Source organism: Erythrolamprus reginae, chromosome Z, assembly GCF_031021105.1.
Source record: "Erythrolamprus reginae isolate rEryReg1 chromosome Z, rEryReg1.hap1, whole genome shotgun sequence".
Taxonomy (NCBI): Eukaryota; Metazoa; Chordata; class Lepidosauria; order Squamata; family Dipsadidae; genus Erythrolamprus; species Erythrolamprus reginae.
Window position 1 is genome coordinate 97881819 of NC_091963.1, and position 19241 is coordinate 97901059.

Genomic DNA, 19241 nt, shown 5'->3' on the forward strand with positions numbered 1-19241 from the left:
TATTTTAATTATAGATAATGGCTATTTTTTGCCATACTACACACGAGAGAGGAATAGACGAAGCACACAGATAACTGTAAGATTTTCGGACAATATGAATTCAAAGACCATCCGAAAAAAAGATCCAGTTCTACTTCTCCACTGGTGGAAAGAAATTGCTAGTACCATCTTATTCTGTATTATGGCCACAACTTTCATTGTGCGCAGGCTTTTCCAATCTGATGCTCATAACCGGGTAAGTAAAGGATTCTAGAAATAAAAGTACACATATTTCCTTTATAAAAAAACTTTGAATTTCCTTTATTAACTTGCTAATCATCAGTATTAAAATAAATATTTCAGATCAAATGTGATTGTCTGCTTCATCTTTTAGTGCAATAAAAGTAACATTTAGATTTATAAACAAGATTTCTAAATTATTAATATATTTAAATCATGTTCTATATTTTTAGTGTTTTCACACAATCACACTGTATAGCCAGAAGCCAAACATTGAAAACATTTTCACTAGTTCTGCAACTTTCACTTTTTAAATTCACATCAGAATAGCTGAGAATATCTGAAATGTATAAGCTGTTCTGTTTTGAAGGACTGTAATAAATAAACAACAAAGTCAATGCAAATACTTAAAATATATGCAAAACACTAACAATACCTGTAAACATAAATTATATTCACATTTATTCCTTTGGTACTGGAAATTCGCTCCAAACTGATTCCAAAATATCCCTGAAACAGGCAGTTTTCAGCTTTTCTATGGAAATATATTGTGAGAAATTTTCTAATAAAGGGAACTGTCACAGAAAATGCCTATTTTGAGACTCTTCCCTTTCTTTGGGAGAAAATCTTCAGCAGCCATTCTCTCCAGTGAGATTGAATAGGTGGTAGAAACTGTGATGTTTTTTGTGATATCTTATTTACCTGCATCCTTTAGAAATCCAGAACACAAATCTGAAATTAGATAATTTTTCCAATTAATATTTCATTCTAATTGACTTACGGTATTTGTTTTGTTTTTCAGCATCGGAAGGAATCTGAAACTCAGTGTCAGACAGATAATAAAAATGAAGAAACCAAAGATAACAGCAGAGATGACCTTAAGAATTCTGGATATGTGTCAAGGTAAAAGTAGTCATTCTTCTTTGACAAAGTGCATTCATTGCAGTAGCCTTTGAAAAATAAACATTGATAGTTAATTTGTTTTAGTTTGTGTTAAAAGTAGTGGGTATATTTAATGTCGGAGGAGTATTCTACTAGCATTATTTCCAAATTCATTTCTCTTAAATGTATAGTATCTCCAACCCATCTTCGTTGCTACTTTTTAACAAGAGTAATAGAAGAAATAGTAAAAAGTTTGGTTATACTTGTTAATGTGAGATAAATTACTGGGTGGGATTATAAAACCTTTAGAGGCAACTGCTATTTCAATTATGTGTTATTGATATGGTTTTTCTATGGTTTTCTGTGATGCATTTTCTTACACTTCAAAAATAACTTAAGTGGAAGAAAGTATTGTATTAACATAATAATGGAAATATTAATAAAGCAGGATTTTACATACAAATGATTAATTTTATGTTTCTTTACATTTATTAATGGAATTTCAAATAAAATATGAAACAGTTTTAAAAATAAACTCATAAAGATTGCTAAGTAACAACAATTAAAAAACACAATAAAACCCAATAAAAAAGCTTGTGCTTTCATGCTTATCATTACTGATAGCCAGAGCCTCTATACTGACTTATCTGTCAATCCACAATACAAACTTAATGTGCAGCATACATTAAGAAATCACTAGTCTCTTAGTAGACCAGTTTAAATATATATATTCGTTTGAACTGAAAATGTAAGAAACAATATAATTCAGGCTTCTTTTAATCTGCCATGTTGATCAAGGAGTGGCTAATTTTCTTCAGAAGCAAATGTAGAAGACAAACAGTTCCCCAATTATTGGCATTATGCTGAATGTCTGCTCACATACAATGACCAGACAACTAACAACTTAAATATGTAAATCATTAAATAAAAGCCTATGTTAAAATAGTAGCATGCAAGTACAGGAAATATCAATTTACTTCTGTGTTTTCTTGCAGGTATCTGACAGATTTTGAACCAATCCAGTGTCTTGGTCATGGAGGTTTTGGAGTCGTATTTGAAGCCAGAAACAAAGTTGATGATTGTAACTATGCTATTAAAAGAATTCGTCTTCCAAATAGGTAACTACATACCTTTCTGGTTGCCTTCATATTCTACTCTAGATGTGGAGCCAAGGTTGATTGTTGTTGTTTTAGAACCATTTTATTCAATGGCTGGGAAGTTTATTCTCTTGGAACTTTGTATAAATGTTAATTCCTAAACTATTTTTTTAATTACAAAGTGAACCACAGTCAAGAATATTTTTGTTTGAAACATTTTATGTTGGATTAATTGCAATTTTTTTCCTATTGGAAAAGGAAGCTTGAGTTCTTCAACTTTCAATCAAAAGGGTTCAGTCCTGAAATTATAATCATATTTATAAAAGTTCTAATAAAATGTTGAGTTGAATAAGAAAATAGACTACAGTGGAACCCCGACTTACGAGTTTAATTGGTTCCGGAAGGAGGCTCGCACGTCGAACAGCTCGTATGTCGAAACATTGTTTCCCATAGGAAACAATGTAAAAGCGATTAATGCGTGCAAGCCCGAGGGCTGAGGGGAAAAGACGTCGGCTGAAGCGGGGAAGTTCGCCAGGAGGCAGCAGAAAAGCCGCGCGTGTGTTTTAAAACATCGGAGCCGGCATGTGGAGGCTTTTAATCAGCCTCCGAGCCCCGAACCCGGACTCGGGGGTTGATTGAGAGCCTCCCCATGCCGGCTCCGATGTTTTAAAAGACACGCGCGGCTTTTCTGCTGCCTCCTGGCGAACTTCCCCACTTTAGGAGGCAGCGGAAAAGCCGCGCGTGTGTTTTAAAACATCGGAGCCGGCATGGGGAGGCTTTTAATCAGCCCCCGAGCCCCGAACCCGGACTCGGGGGTTGATTGAGAGCCTCCCCATGCCGGCTCCGATGTTTTAAAACACACGCGCGGCTTTTCTGCTGCCTCCTGGCGAACTTCCCCACTTTAGGAGGCAGCGGAAAAGCCGCGCGTGTGTTTTAAAACATCGGAGCCGGCATGGGGAGGCTTTTAATCAGCCCCCGAGCCCCGAACCCGGACTCGGGGGTGGATTGAGAGCCTCCCCATGCCGGCTCCGATGTTTTAAAACACACGCGCGGCTTTTCTGCTGCCTCCTGGCGAACTTCCCCACTTTAGGAGGCAGCGGAAAAGCCGCGCGTGTGTTTTAAAACATCGGAGCCGGCATGGGGAGGCTTTTAATCAGCCCCCGAGCCCCGAACCCGGACTCGGGGGTGGATTGAGAGCCTCCCCATGCCGGCTCCGATGTTTTAAAACACACGCGCGGCTTTTCTGCTGCCTCCTGGCGAACTTCCCCACTTTAGGAGGCAGCGGAAAAGCCGCGCGTGTGTTTTAAAACATCGGAGCCGGCATGGGGAGGCTTTTAATCAGCCCCCGAGCCCCGAACCCGGACTCGGGGGTTGATTGAGAGCCTCCCCATGCCGGCTCCGATGTTTTAAAACACACGCGCGGCTTTTCTGCTGCCTCCTGGCGAACTTCCCCACTTTAGGAGGCAGCGGAAAAGCCGCGCGTGTGTTTTAAAACATCGGAGCCGGCATGGGGAGGCTTTTAATCAGCCCCCGAGCCCCGAACCCGGACTCGGGGGTTGATTGAGAGCCTCCCCATGCCGGCTCCGATGTTTTAAAACACACGCGCGGCTTTTCTGCTGCCTCCTGGCGAACTTCCCCACTTTAGGAGGCAGCGGAAAAGCCGCGCGTGTGTTTTAAAACATCGGAGCCGGCATGGGGAGGCTTTTAATCAGCCCCCGAGCCCCGAACCCGGACTCGGGGGTTGATTGAGAGCCTCCCCATGCCGGCTCCGATGTTTTAAAACACACGCGCGGCTTTTCTGCTGCCTCCTGGCGAACTTCCCCACTTTAGGAGGCAGCGGAAAAGCCGCGCGTGTGTTTTAAAACATCGGAGCCGGCATGGGGAGGCTTTTAATCAGCCTCCGAGCCCCGAACCCGGACTCGGGGGTTGATTGAGAGCCTCCCCATGCCGGCTCCGATGTTTTAAAACACACGCGCGGCTTTTCTGCTGCCTCCTGGCGAACTTCCCCGCTTTAGGAGGCAGCGGAAAAGCCGCGCGTGTGTTTTAAAACATCGGAGCCGGCATGGGGAGGCTTTTAATCAGCCTCCGAGCCCCGAACCCGGACTCGGGGGTTGATTGAGAGCCTCCCCATGCCGGCTCCGATGTTTTAAAACACACGCGCGGCTTTTCTGCTGCCTCCTGGCGAACTTCCCCACTTTAGGAGGCAGTGGAAAAGCCGCGCGTGTGTTTTAAAACATCGGAGCCGGCATGGGGAGGCTTTTAATCAGCCTCCGAGCCCCGAACCCGGACTCGGGGGTTGATTGAGAGCCTCCCCATGCCGGCTCCGATGTTTTAAAAGACGCGCGCGGCTTTTCTGCTGCCTCCTGGCGAACTTCCCCACTTTAGGAGGCAGCGGAAAAGCCGCTTATTTTTTCTTGCTTATTTTTTCCCGCCACTCGCAGCGAAAGTGCCCCGGTTTTTTTGCCGCCCCCCCCCCACCCGCCTTGCAGCAAGTGCTTGTCCGGGCGTGTTTTTTTGCCACCCCCCCCCCCGCCCGCCTTGCAGCAAGTGCTTGTCCGGGCGTTTTTTTTGCCACCCCCCCCCCCCCGCCCGCCTTGTAGCAAGTGCTTGTCCGGGCGTTTTTTTTGCCCCCCCCCCGCCCGCCTCGCAGCAAGTGCTTGTCCGGGCGTTTTTTTTGCCCCCTCCCCCCGCCCGCCTCTCGCAGCAAGTGCTTGTCCGGGCATTTTTTTTGCCCCCTCCCCCCCGCCCGCCTCGCAGCAAGTGCTTGTCCGGGCGGTTTTTTTTGCCGCCCCCCCCCCCCCGCCCGCCTCGCAGCAAGTGCTTGTCCGGGTGTTTTTTTTTCCCCCGCCCGCCTCTCGCAGCAAGTGCTTGTCCGGGCGTTTTTTTTGCCCCCCCCCCCCCCGCCCGCCTCTCGCAGCAAGTGCTTGTCCGGGCGGTTTTTTTGCCCCCCCCCCCCCCGCCCGCCTCGCAGCAAGTGCTTGTCCGGGCGTTTTTTTTGCCGCCCCCCCCCCCGCCCGCTTCTGCACCCCCAGCAGAAGCCAAGGACTCACCAAGAGCTGGATACTGAGAAGAGCCGGCCTGGCTTGCTTTGCTTCCGAGCTGATGCAGAGCCGAATAAAGCGTCACGCCCCCCTGACGCTTTTGGCGGCAAAAGAGCCCAGCATCGCTTCGGAAGCCGCCGAAAGCGTCAGAGGGGCGTGACGCTTTATTCGGCTCTGCATCAGCTCGGAAGCAAAGCAAGCCAGGCCGGCTCTTCTCGGCTCGTATCCCGAATGGAAGCTCGTGAGTCGAACAAAAATTTCTCTACTCTCCCAGCTCGTATCTCGAGTAGCTCGTAAGTAGAGCTGCTCGTATGTCGGGGTTCCACTGTATTTGAATTAATTACTGAGTAGGACGTACAATTTACATGTAAGGAAATTAAAGAAAATATATTTTTCCACATGAAAAGGCTATGGAAGGTAATATTTGACCAATTTACCCTGCATAAATCTTTTGTCTTTGTTTTTGTTGCGTTACCTCAAATTTTAGGGAGCTGGCACGTGAAAAAGTTATGCGTGAAGTTAAAGCATTAGCAAAACTTGAACACCCTTCTATTGTCCGATATTTTAATGCTTGGTTAGAAACACCACCTGAAAGCTGGCAAGAAAGAATGGATGAGCTGTTGTTGAAAGACGAGAGGTATTTACCTTAGTTTTTAGAAAATGTATAAGTTCATTAAAGGACTCTGGAAATAATGGTTGCGTTCACAAATCTTGTTAAATCAAAAAAAAAATTAGAATAGTATCTATGTAGGAATCAAGACCTAATCAGAATATAATGTAGCCATTTCAATAAAACTGAGAATTTGTGGCTCTATTTTAATGCCTGGATTGTAGATCAGATGGAACTCTCTTTATTAGTCCATTATTGCTTCATGAGTTCAGCAAGGTATAAAAGTCAGGATATACATTATTGAATAACTGGTATGTTTGTGTGTATGTCTTGTTTTTAAATAAGGGGTTTTAGATATTTTTTAAATATATTAGATTTGTTATTGTACATTGTTTTTATTATTGCTGTGAGCTGCCCCGAGTCTACGGAGAGGGGCAGCATACAAATCTAAATAATAATAATAATAATAATAATAATAATCAGCAAGAACTGAAGGACCAAATACTTGCTCATGCAGGGTCCAATGTAGAGTGAAAGAGACTGCCAACCTTAAAAAACATAAGCAAGAAACGACTTGTCCCACTGATGGAAGACATTAACTCTGCACTTGCAACTTTCAATGTAACTTCAATTGAAGAATTGAATCAGCTTGCCTACAGCTGTGATAGTGACTGAAGAACTAGGGTTACTGCAACAGAAACCAATTGGAAAACCAACTGGAAAACCAAAATGGAAAATCCGACTAGAACTGAAAATCAAAAGCTTGAGATCAGATGCAAGTAATTTGAAGAACATTAAGGAGCAGAAACTGAACAATCAAAAGATCAAAGACTATTTGACAAAAAAGTACTGGCTTAGTACAACAAAAATTGAGGAAGCTCTGGAAATTGTAATGCAGCAGATAACAGCATCAGCCAGAAAAATTGAGCGATATGAAGCTAGGATCACCCAGTACAGGCAGAATCAAACATTTCAATCCAACCAGAGGCAGTTCTACCAGAACCTGCATCAGCAAACAGATAAGAAAATGGAAAAGCCAGAGGTGAAAATAACGACAAAGTTCTGGAAAGATCTCTGGGAGGTCGAAAAGGACTATAACAGGACTGCTGGGTGGATAAAGGAGTTTGAGAAGGAATTCTCAGGGAGCAATATGCAGCAGCTGGAGATAACACCTGAAATGATTGCAGAAAGAGTGAAGAGGGTAAAGAACTGGACATCCCCTGGCACTGATCAGGTGCATGGTTTTTGGCTGAAATACCTGACCAGCCTGCATGCAAAAATGGCCGAATTGTTCAACAAAATGCTGCAGACAGGAAATATTAGTGAATGGCTTACAACTGGCAGAACATATTTAATACAGAAAGACACAGCGAAAGGAGCCATACCAGGAAACTACAGGCCAATAACATGTTTACCGACCAACTCAAACTGCTGACAGGTATCATAGCTGACAGAATTCAGGACTACCTAGAAGAAAATGACATCATGCCAGTGGAGCAAAAGGGCAATAAAAGACGAAGTAGAGGTACGAAAGACCAGCTTCTAATTGATAAAATTATTTCGGAGAACTGTAAGAACAGGAAAACAAACCTATACATGACCTGGATTGACTACAAGAAAGCCTTTGACTCATTGACACACAGCTGGATCATAAAATCCCTGGAAGTCATTGGAGTCAATGAAAACATCAGGAAATTCATAGAAAAGGCGATGAAATATTGGAAGACTGAGCTTTTTGTTGGGAATGAAAGCTATGGACTGATCAACATCAGAAGGGGCATCTTCCAGAGGAACTCTATTTGTGCCTTTATAGGTCTAGTATAGTTTGGCAGTTGAGATTGAATGTACAAACTTCTCATTTTTGCTTAGTCTTTCTATGTTTTAAAAAGTGTTAAAAATTTACATGCATTTTCAGAAATGCATTTTCTGTTGCATAAAATTTCTGGCACAGGTTTTAAAGCAGTAAACTACCCCAAAATTCACAGAATGCAGATTTTGTCAGGAATGTACCTTTTGTTCAAAGATGCAAGCATGGTAAACTTATAAGAATTTAAATTCAAAGATGCAGTCGCTTAGCAATCAGGAAGGCTGAGATGGTGATTGTGCACCTCACAGGCAAGCTCCATTATGGCATACGTTGAGGGATACCTATAATGCATATTTTTAAAATGATTCAAAGTAAGTAAGACTGTATTTGTACATAAATAGATGGAGAACTGTAAGAAAAACATCTAGTGGTCCATCAAGTCTGCCCTATGAGAAGTTGTTTCTTTGTTTTTCTTTTATACCATTATTATTATTATTATTATTATTATTATTATTATTATTATTATTATGTTTAAACTCAGTTACTGATAAATGACCCACTACCTCCTCTGAAAGTTGGGCCCAAGCTTCTCCTACTTTTTTTGTGAAGTAACTTTTTTACTTTTGAAGTTTTCTTCTGTCATTATGAGATTATGCCCTCTGTTCTTGACTATTGCTTAATAATATTGTTTAAGCATGTGATTTCTTAATATTGTTTAAGCCTAGATTTTTGGGGTTTGTTAGATGTCTCTCCAAGGGTGAAAAGAAATAACTACAATTGTACAAATTTATTTAAACTAAAAAAACTCGAACACTTGCATTATCAACCCTTTACACTTTTATAATGATAGAGACTGAAAGAGTATTGCTTGGAAGCATCTGGAAGTGGATTGACCCATACGATATTCTTTCATTTAGCAGTTACGAGATATGTCAAATTTGTTTGAGAAATGATAAATAATTTATGAGATTGTTAAGAGTTTTAAATAGCATTTCCTACTATAATAAATTAATAAATGATGCTAGAAACCATAGGAGGAGGAAGGAAGCCACATCATCTGCTCCCTTCTGCTCAGGTAAGTAGGACTATAGGATGATTTGAAATAAATTACTGTCTTAGAAAAAAATCTTGAAATGTTCCTGTTAAAATGTTCAGAACAATCTTTTGTAAGGTCCTTTATACTCTGAATGTTGTAAATTGTTTAGTAGGATATGCCCAATTTGAAAAAAAAAATTGAAAAGGTTGCCAAACCTTACCAAATACAACTCACCCTGTACGGCTAATTAAACAACCATACTCTTGTTTAAACTTCTGTATAACACCAAAAAGATCCTGGTATTTTATGGAGGCATCTTGTTAAACTCTTTTTAAAGCATTGGCATTTTTTTCAAGTTGTAACCGAAGGGTGCAAAATGTCATGACTGCTTGAATGAATAGCAGAGAGTTTCTGGGCTCATGCAGTGTCCAAAGCATTCGAAATCATTTTTGAAGCATGCATATCCTAATTCATAGACATGGTAAAAACTTCGTATTTTTGCTTTTTGGGAAACATAATAAGATTAATTTAAGTTTGTAATGTTATCTTTTGCTTTTTTTAATATATTTAAAGTATTGATTGGCCACTCAGTTCTCCCAGTCCAATGGAAATGCCATCGTTTAAAATTAAAAGAGAACCATTCTCTACTGAGGAAAACATTGAAATCATTGCTACATCTGTAGAAAAGAAGACTCTGCTTTCCGTAGGAATACCTTGTGACCAGTCAGATTCATCAGAGAATAAATTTTCTCCTTTGGAGTTTTCTGCTATCAAGGACAGAGATTTGAGCCAATTGGCAAGTGCACAAGATAATTTCATTCATAGCTGTGATACGGTAGGCAATTCTGTTGATAATGATCCTGTACATTCCTTTGAAGTTTATCTTCCAGCTAAATCAGTAGTAAGGTTGAGAGAGCGAACATCTTCTTCTATTATATTTGAAGACTCTGGTTGTGACAATTCTTCCAATAAAGGGGATAATGTTACTGGTTTGCTTCATGATAGCCATTTTGCAGATAAAGCAACAAGCACAAGGGAATCCAATAATAGAAACTCGTCTTCAACAAGCTCTTTATCTATTTCTCCACCAAGACCAACAACCTTAAGTTTGGACTGCTCTAACAACTCTGTTCAAAAACTTTTACCTAAAACTCCAAAAGTGTATCTTTATATTCAGATGCAACTTTGTAGGAAAGAAAACCTTAAAGATTGGATGAACCGAAGATGTACAATAGAGGAAAGAGAAAGAACCGAGTGCCTTGTGATATTCCTGCAAATAGCTGAAGCTGTTCAGTTCCTGCACTGTAAAGGATTAATGCATCGGGATCTCAAGGTTAGTACTGAGTATAATTATTTATCTCCTTGGACTAAGTTATTTAATTATACTTATGTATTTGAAAAGCATGTTCATATTCATAAAATTAATTGTTCATAGTTGTATGTTAAGAAGGATGCCAGGAAAAATCTAGACCATTTATTATTATACAATTATTATTGATTAGTAATCTTCCAGTTACAGTGTGAACCTAAAGTAAATTATATAATAATAATTTATTAAGCATATATCCTGCCAACTCTCAATGACTCTGGGCAATCCATCAAAGCAATTTTAATAAAGCATTAAAAACTAAAAAAACCTATATATAGTATAAAAATGTACTGTACAAAAATTACTCATGAGTATATACTGTCATAAAATATAAATAGAAATTATTCAGATGAAATATAATCCCCAAATAAATAAATTTGGTATTGCAGCCATAGGTTGTAACATAAAATGTGCCATAAAATAATTAAATAACTGAAGTAGAAAAACTTTAAAATAAATAAAATAAAGTAATGAAAAGAGTACAGATATCCCTCAATGTAACAACCATTCAGTTAGTGACCATTCACAGTTACTGAAAAATGTGACTTATAACCAGGTCCACACTTAGTACTGACAACCGTATTCTCACAGTCATGTGATCAAAATATGTTTACTTGACAGCAGCATATACAGATAGTCCTCAGGTTATGACCATAGTTGACCCAAAATTTATGTTGCTAAGTGAAACATTTGTTAAGTGAGTTTGCTCCATGTAAGATCTTTCTTGCCACAGTTAAGTGAATCAGTGTATTTGTTAAGTTAATAATATGATTGTTAAGTGAATTTGATTTCCCCTTGACTTTGCTTGTCAGAAGGTTGCAAAAGCTGATCACATGCAAGGTCATAAATGTGAGTCAGCTACCAAGCATCGGAATTTCGATTATGTGAGCATGGGGATATTGCAATGAAAAGCGATCATAGGTTACTTTTTTCAGTGTTGTTGTAATTTTAAACAGTCACTAAATGAAGAGTTACAAGTCAAGGACAACCTGCATTTACAATGACTGCAACATCCCAGGATAATGTCATCATGATTTATGAGCATTCCTAGCCAGATTCTAGCAAGCAAAGTCAATAGGAAAAATCACATTTTCTTTAAAACATCATGATTCACTTAATTGCGGTGATTGTAATCATAGCAAAAAGGTCATAAAAATTATGTGATTCATTTAAGAAGGGAAATTCTGATCTCAATATTCGTGGTAAGTCAAAGACTACCTGTATTAGGTATTTTTTAAAAACTTACAGCAAAATAAAGCCCAGGCTACAGCTAACAACTTAAAGTATGGGATCCCCTTCTAAGTTTAAAAGACAGCTGAGTAAATGTACTAATTTGTTGCTGAGAGTAGAAAATATATTTGCAAGATTATACAGTTTTTAAAGATAGTTGAGTTAGCACACCATCAGTAATTTGCCCCTAATCTTGTTGAACACAAGGCTGCAGAGGATGTAATGGATAATGTCCTTTGCTTGACCAACACCACAAGGACAGAGAGCAATAATCTTTTCTTAAAATATATTAACTTCAGGGGCTACCAAAATATGCACAGAGTACACAGTACATTTAGCAATGTTAGTACTGAATTGTTATTTTAGTTACATTAAATAATACTATTTGAGATTTTTGCTGAAGAGCTAAGAGTTGAGGTCACTGAGGACATACTTTAAAAATGTTTTATTTAATGTTGTTTCCTTTAGTATTTTGAAGCTACTTTTCATCTCCTTCGTCCTAGGTTGTAATGTTTTGTCAGTTAAGTTGACAAAACCTTTTCCAGAGGATATTTCAGGCAGCTCCAAAGCAATCAGGAGTGACTTGCATTCCTAAGAATTAGGTCACAGATTTTCTCTTTTCCTTATTGCCCCTTTTGTAGTAGCAGGTTCTCATCACTAAGAACTGCCTTGAAAATTCAGATTGGGAAGTGATATATTTTTCAAAATGTGGAAATAGACTAAAAGGCCTGATTCTTCTTTCATGAGCTTCATAGCAAATACAATCTAGCTGAGGAACCTAAGGAAAATGAAAAAAAAAACTTTAATATTGGGCTTTTATTTTAACCCCTCAAATTGTAGTGAATTGGAACTTTCTGAATATTGCCCTCTTTGGGCCCATTTAGAGAGAAATAAATCTTAGAATCCAAGGGATCCTTGTTTTTAGTTTTGAAACCTAGTCATAAACTGAAAGTTGCTACACATATCTGGTTGTTAATAACGGTAAGTGATTTAATTTTAATCCAGACTCACATGAAAAATTTACTGTACATTGTGGAACAACCCAAATTTGTAGATAGTATGGATGTTCTATGGGAAAATATGGACCAAAGAAGAATATTCAGTTGATTTTTTAAAGGAAGTTTTATTTGTATTTCAAGTATGATTCTACTTCATAAGATATACAATTGAAACTTGTATTACAAAAGATTATGGTCCTGAAGCATTTGCAGCTTCTCAGTTACCAGGAATATTAGAATGTTTAAAAGATACAACCAATGAATCAGTTTTATATAAAATTCTGAAAACGTTATTTTTCATGTCTGAATTGTGGAACAAAAGAATTGTAATTCCATTTCTGAAAATCTGGTGATCCAGATTTTATATAATAGGAGAAGTATTTCTTGTAATTCAAGAACAAAGTTAATCTAAAAATGTTTTTTTGTTGGACCCCCTGAGAGTATGTCTTAAAAACTCTGGCCGCCATTTTCTCCCTGTGTAGTAGTGTTTGTAAGAAATTTCAGAGCTCTTTAATTCATGTTTAGTCAATACATCATTGGTTTCATTTGGTTTGAAGTCATATGTTAATACTGTTTTAAAAATAATTATGAATATGTAAATATAAAGTTAAATTATTTTCCTGAAATATGGAATTTGTAATTTTATCAAGACCTCTTACTCTGTCAGCAAAGAGGATACATTTACATAAGTGGAAAGATACTATAATATACAACATATGGTATTTTTAAAATTACATAATTATTTTATATATTTTTGTTGATGATTTTTAATATTGTACATCACAGTTAATGTGAATTCTAATAATATGATATTGTGAATTACAGATTGAAAGTCACATTTAATACAACACAAAATACAATTGTTACGATTTTAGCATATGCACAATTGAGGCTAGAAGGCACACTTGCAGTTTTGAAGTTTAGATATTATTATGTGATTTTGAACGATCTGAATCTATGGTAGATTTTTTTTAAACTTTACATAACATCTTTGTTTCTTCATTAACCATAAATTTAAATTATAAGTATATTCTCTTTATCCTTTACTTAATAATTGATTGATATGCATATAAAATTTATGTCTAGAATTTTTCATTGTCTAATTCTATTGAACATATTTTTATGGAAATATGACTTGGAATAGTGCAATTTCAAATAATTCATCTACTTCGTGGGATTCATTAACCACACTGATTGAAACCTACCTGTATTTCATCGATGAAATAAACTTTGTAAAGTTTTAGGCAAAGACAACATAGGAGGATTAGGGATAAAAGGATAGTTTTATATAGACCCCTGCTACTTACTGCTACTACTAGCTAGTGGCCTGTTTATTATTTTGTAAATGGGCTGCCATCTTTTATTTTGGAAGAACGTCCTACAACATGATACAATTGATTCCTCAAGTTTGTTTTCAAAACACATGTTTTATACTTCAGAAGGAAAGAAGGATTTCTTCCACAGGTATTGTAAAAACTAATAAATTGGAAAATGTAATGATACAATTTCATATGATACAAAGTATATTATTAATGCTTTTATTGTATTGTAATTTTCTTTGTGTTCATTTATTTCTATACAGCCTTCCAACATTTTTTTTACAATGGATAATATAGTAAAAGTTGGAGATTTTGGACTTGTAACTGCAATGGACCATGATGAGGAAGAAGAATCTGTTTTAGCACCAATTCCAGCTTATGACAGACACACAGGGCAAGTTGGGACCAAACTCTATATGAGTCCAGAACAGGTATGCTTTTTATCTAATTTGTAGGATTCTCATAATGCTATTTCATAAATTAAAGAATAAATGTTGGCACAGTTATTGAGTATATATCAAGTATGAGTCAGAAAGTTCCATTTTGAATTTTGCCCCATCGACAAATAATATTTCTGATTGAATGATATTTTATGACTTATTAGAAAGTGTTAATAAGGAATAACTTATTCAGAGGAATTTTATTTTAATTGCTAAATAGTTTTGTGTTTTCATGATGTTATTCCCTCATTTAAGATTTAAATGGCATTTATTAAAGTTTTGGTGGATTTTATTTTTACTCCAGTATTCCAGTACATTTTACTTCAGTTATAAAAATAACATCAGTATTTTGATACTTATACTGCAAAGTGTTTTAGATGGCATTGAATGTATAACATGCAACATACAAAAACCAATGCTGCAGTATGAGAGTTCTCGTCCAGCATGCCAGGCAGTTAGATCTTTCCAGACACTCAATTTTATCTTCACTGCCAAAATTCCTACCCTAATTTGTAACCAGCTCTTTTAATTTTTGATTTTTTGTTTCTTTTTCTTTCCCTGGTAATAATTTGTTTTCAAAACTAGCAAGCTTGAAGTTCCTCCAGATATGTCAATGGCTCTCTATTGTTTTTGTGCAACTTAATATTTTTTATGCTTTTGTTAGCTAATATTTTTGAGATTTTAGAAAATCATTGTTTTATTGATAAATGTTTTTGAAGAACATAAATGAGTTAAATGAATATACCATAATTCCTTAGAACAGTGATGGCTAACTGAGTGCCCAAAACATGCGCATGTGCGTGCACTCCCAAAATGCAATACGCAGGCTGCCCCTGTACATGCTCCCCCACGCATATGTGTGTGGGCCACACGTGCCCTGCACACAGGTAGCTGAAATCTGAAGATCAGCTGGTCAGTGGGAGGTATGCACACATGTGTGACAGCTGATCTTGGGTGACGGCTCACGTGCTGCAAAAAGGGCTCTGCATGCCATTTCTGGCATGCTTTGCCATCACAGCTCTAGAACATTGGAATGAAATATACATGTTTGCTGTTATGAGCTAAATGCATCATTTTACAAATGCACACAATGTCTAGTCTTGATTATTTGGGACATTGTTAGCTTGTTCATAAGATTTTATTTAGTTTTGATAACCATGTTCCAAATATCTTACTATTTAACTGTTAATAATATTTATTAACATGAATTTATTTGACCTTATTTGATACAAAATACTATCTTATTTTGGTTAAATATTAAAATTTTGGGCAGAAATATTAGTGGGAAATAAAAATATAGCCTGATGGTTCAACTTTTTATTGTTGTTTCTCATTTTAAATTTTACAGATTTATGGAAATGCTTATTCACACAAAGTCGATATATTTTCCTTAGGACTGATCTTGTTTGAGCTCCTTTACCCTTTCAGTACTCAAATGGAGAGAGTCAGGGTAGGTAATGAATTATACTTTAGCAATAAACCGAAAATTATTAATTTACCATTAAGTATAAACAAAGAATAAATATTATATTAGCTATGATTCTAGTATTCCTTTAGAGAAGCTATTTTCTTTAAAAGTTCAGGAGTATATTTTAAATCAGTGCCTTGTCAAATATATACTTGATCAGAAATTGGGGGTTATTTTTATTTTTTTAAGTATGATTTTGGGGGCGCATACAATTACTAAGTGAATAGAAATAATATATTGGGCTCAGAACAGTATCAGGATAGGCACTTGCACAAGAATAAAAACTTGTAATAAAATGTTTCTATAATCTAAAAGAAGTAGATACGAATTAAATTACAAAGGAAGGGTCATTAACATAATTATGTGATGTTACAACTGAAAGAAATTAAAACACTCTGATTATGAAATTTTAGTATATTCACTCTCATAAAAATAAAATATTGTCCTCGGTAGGAAGTGGGGCTGAAACATGTGTAATTTCTATTTCAATACAAATAACTTATTCTTTTAAAATGTTTTTACAGATTTTAAGTGAAGTAAGAAACTTGACGTTTCCATCACTGTTCATTAAGGAATATGCAGAGGAGGTATATCAGAATTTAAATTTACAGTTTAGACATTTGCATTTATTTTGTTATTAAAAATCATAAGCCTCCTTGGTAAATTGTACTATTAATCTGCTATGCTTGATCTTCTCCTTCATGATTTAAACCATTAACTGAGGAAATTAAATTTGGATCCAAGAGATAATGAATGTGTCCTTGATGTCATTGCAAGACTTCATTTGAAACACACACACCATCCCAATTTCTACTTTTCTAGGCACAGTTGGTGACAGTTTTATCATTCTGGAAAAGGGGAAATTCAGTCTGTTCCCCCACCCCCCAAACTTTATAATTTGAACTTGTTTCTAAACTTAGTTTAAACAATATAAATGATATTTGTACACTTTTCCATCTAAAGCCAATTAGCCAGCTATATACTATAGACTCTAAAATAAAACCACACTGCCCACCTCTCCAATATGTGCGTGCGTCTTTGTGCTGATTGTTTATTAAGACACAGATACTTGAAATGTTGCATTTGAAGGTCCTCCTCTGGTTTTCTTGCCATCTAAACTGATACAGATAATGCTTTGCAGATATGCTGTCTAATGTTAGCATACAGTATTCTAATTCTCGTATATTTTAGTGCCAGAAAGTATTTACTTTAAGTTACGAGATAAAACAGGTCAGACTGAGACACAATCTATTCATAACTGTTGTGCAGAAATTTGTTTTGTCATTGCCTGGAAAAAGTATTTACTTTGTAATAAGGGAACAGCAGTTAGACAACGATATCAATTGAAAAAATTTCACCATCTGAAATAATGTTTTTAATGTTTTAGCATGAGATGGTAGAGCACATGCTCTCCCCAAGTCCCACAGAAAGACCAGAGGCTGCAGAAATTATTGAAAATCCTCTCTTTGAAGATTTGGAATTCCTTATAAAACCAGTGCTCAGGCAACGATCCCGGACAATGAGTTCATCTGGAGTCAAGCATTCAAGATCGCTGAGTAAATAATTTGGCACAAATACAGGGACCTTGCAGTTTAAATGGCCATTTAAAACATTCCTGCATTATTCATATTTAAGCTTCATTTTTTGTTATCTGATTCTTGCACAACACTATTACCAAATAAAACTAAGAACTGAATACTGTCAGTCTTTTTGAAGAGAATACTTTTTACTTCAAAACCTGGCCGGATTTAATAATAGTACATTATTTTGCAATTGAATCTTGTACAAATGATGCTTATTATGTAAATAAAACTAAATTCTGTATTTTTATAAAAACAGTGCCTTCTAACACCAATATATAAGCCTTTATTCCTTTATATTAAAAAAAATGAAGATGATCTGAAAGGAAGCTAGAAGAGTAAATTCAGTTTTGTCTCTGGTAACATACAAAGTGAAAATTGTTTTACTGTCAGTTGCCAGGTTTAGAGCAATAGTGAGATAGGCTTCTTTTCAGAGAAATTAATTGAAGAAAATGTTAGATTGAATGAAAAACATGTTGATTGAAACAAAACAAAACACTGTGTTGGATACAGTTTTGAATTGTGCCAGAACCAAATGAAGCATTTTTTTTCCTTTTTGTAATTTCAGGAGTATATGCTTAATATAATCTTGATATAAAAATTTGTAGTAATCAAGTCTTACACATTTCTCAGTTAAAATGTCTTTGTTTAATAATGCCTTTTACAATGTAAATATGTTTATTTTTATTTATAAAATTGGAAAAACAATCCATTTGGGTTGGTAGTGTACAGCATGCACTTAAAGTAATAAGTGCATTAAACTACTGTGACTTTTTTCAAGTCTGATTTAATAAAATCATTTTTATTTCGATATAACTGTGTTGTCTTTCAAGATTGAATAAAAATATCTTAATTAGGTCATTTCATCCCCATTTGCTTTCCGGCATCCTGCTAACTTTCCTACCTTTCTTCCCTGCTGCATACTTGCTTCTTTTTAACACAACGATGGCGAACTTATGGCACAGGTGGCACGCAGAGCCGTATCTGCTGGCACACAAGCCCTTGCCCTAGCTTAGCTCCAATGTGCATGTGTGTGCCTGCCATCTGATTTTTGGCTCATACAGAGGCTCTGGGAGGGCATTTTTGGCTTCCAGAAAGCCTCCAGGGTGATGGGGGAGGTGTTTTTAACCCTCCCCCGACTCCAGGGAAGCCTGGGGAGGGCAAAACACAAGCCTATGGGGCCCACCAGAAGTTGAAAAACAGGCCATTTCTGGCCTCCAGAGGGCCTCTGGAGGGCAGGGGAAGCTGTTTTCACCCTCCCCAGGCATTGATTTATGGGAGTGGGCACTCACACATGCACGATAGCACACGCTCACACTCTTTCGCCACCTGAGGGTAAAAAGGTTGAAAGAAAAGTTATCAAATATTTATTTATATATGTTTGCTTAAAATACAAACCAGTAGTTTATGTTAAAACAGGTTTTACTGTATGCACATTCAGTGGTAGAGTGTCTTCCTGACTTTTCAAAATCAGATGGCTCCCACCAAATCATCAGTGTGATTTGAAAAAGAAAGTAGATCAAGGGAAAATCAAAATGATTTATTGTATATATATTGTATATATTGCCTGCTTTTGTGTGTGTTACCTATTTGCCCATTTTTTAAAAAACAAATGATGTATTTACATTCTCTTTTTTTCAAGATTATCCTCTGCAAATTAATATGGCGATTCTCAAAGGCTTGGGATGTGACTCTTACGTCTTTTCTATTTTGTCCCTTTACTCCAAAATGCTAACACCTACTAAGTTCAAACTTCAGAAAGTTACATTCTGCACAAGGTTGTAAAAGAGCTAGGATGTCTGAAATAGGCATATTCTATCTGGCTGCAAAACTTCAGAGAATGACAAAATGGTAGCAAAGTATTTTCTGTAGGTTTTTGTTGCCAATTTTTAATTTACTTATTTACTTATTTCTTTGTCAGAACCATGGTATGCCTTGTCTATAAAACAATATACTTAAATATTTGAGGGGAATTTTCCCATAGTGATGCAATCAGAAATGGAGGAAAAAGTAGGCAGCATTGTAAATAAAACACAAGATGACTGGAATAGAAAGCATTTTAAATGTAAAAACCATTTTAGTTCTTTTTTTAAATATATAAAAATAGTTTATTAAATATAAAGAATTTAAAAAGGGGGGAGGGGA

General features: G+C 36.9%; 1 protein-coding gene across 2 annotated transcripts in view; it reads left to right on the forward strand.

The window, feature by feature from the left end:
- EIF2AK3 (eukaryotic translation initiation factor 2 alpha kinase 3) overlaps positions 1-17907 on the forward strand; it is a 55350-nt gene extending 37443 nt beyond the window's left edge. For both annotated transcript variants that reach the window (XM_070729547.1, XM_070729548.1), the window contains 9 exons: positions 15-235; positions 1022-1122; positions 2097-2219; positions 5727-5876; positions 9266-10025; positions 13872-14039; positions 15397-15498; positions 16041-16103; positions 16904-17907. In XM_070729547.1, the coding sequence (XP_070585648.1) occupies positions 15-235; positions 1022-1122; positions 2097-2219; positions 5727-5876; positions 9266-10025; positions 13872-14039; positions 15397-15498; positions 16041-16103; positions 16904-17080 (1865 nt within the window). In that variant the 3' untranslated portion in view covers positions 17081-17907. The remainder of the gene's footprint in view (positions 1-14; positions 236-1021; positions 1123-2096; positions 2220-5726; positions 5877-9265; positions 10026-13871; positions 14040-15396; positions 15499-16040; positions 16104-16903) is intronic.
- Positions 17908-19241: the final 1334 nt, after the last annotated feature.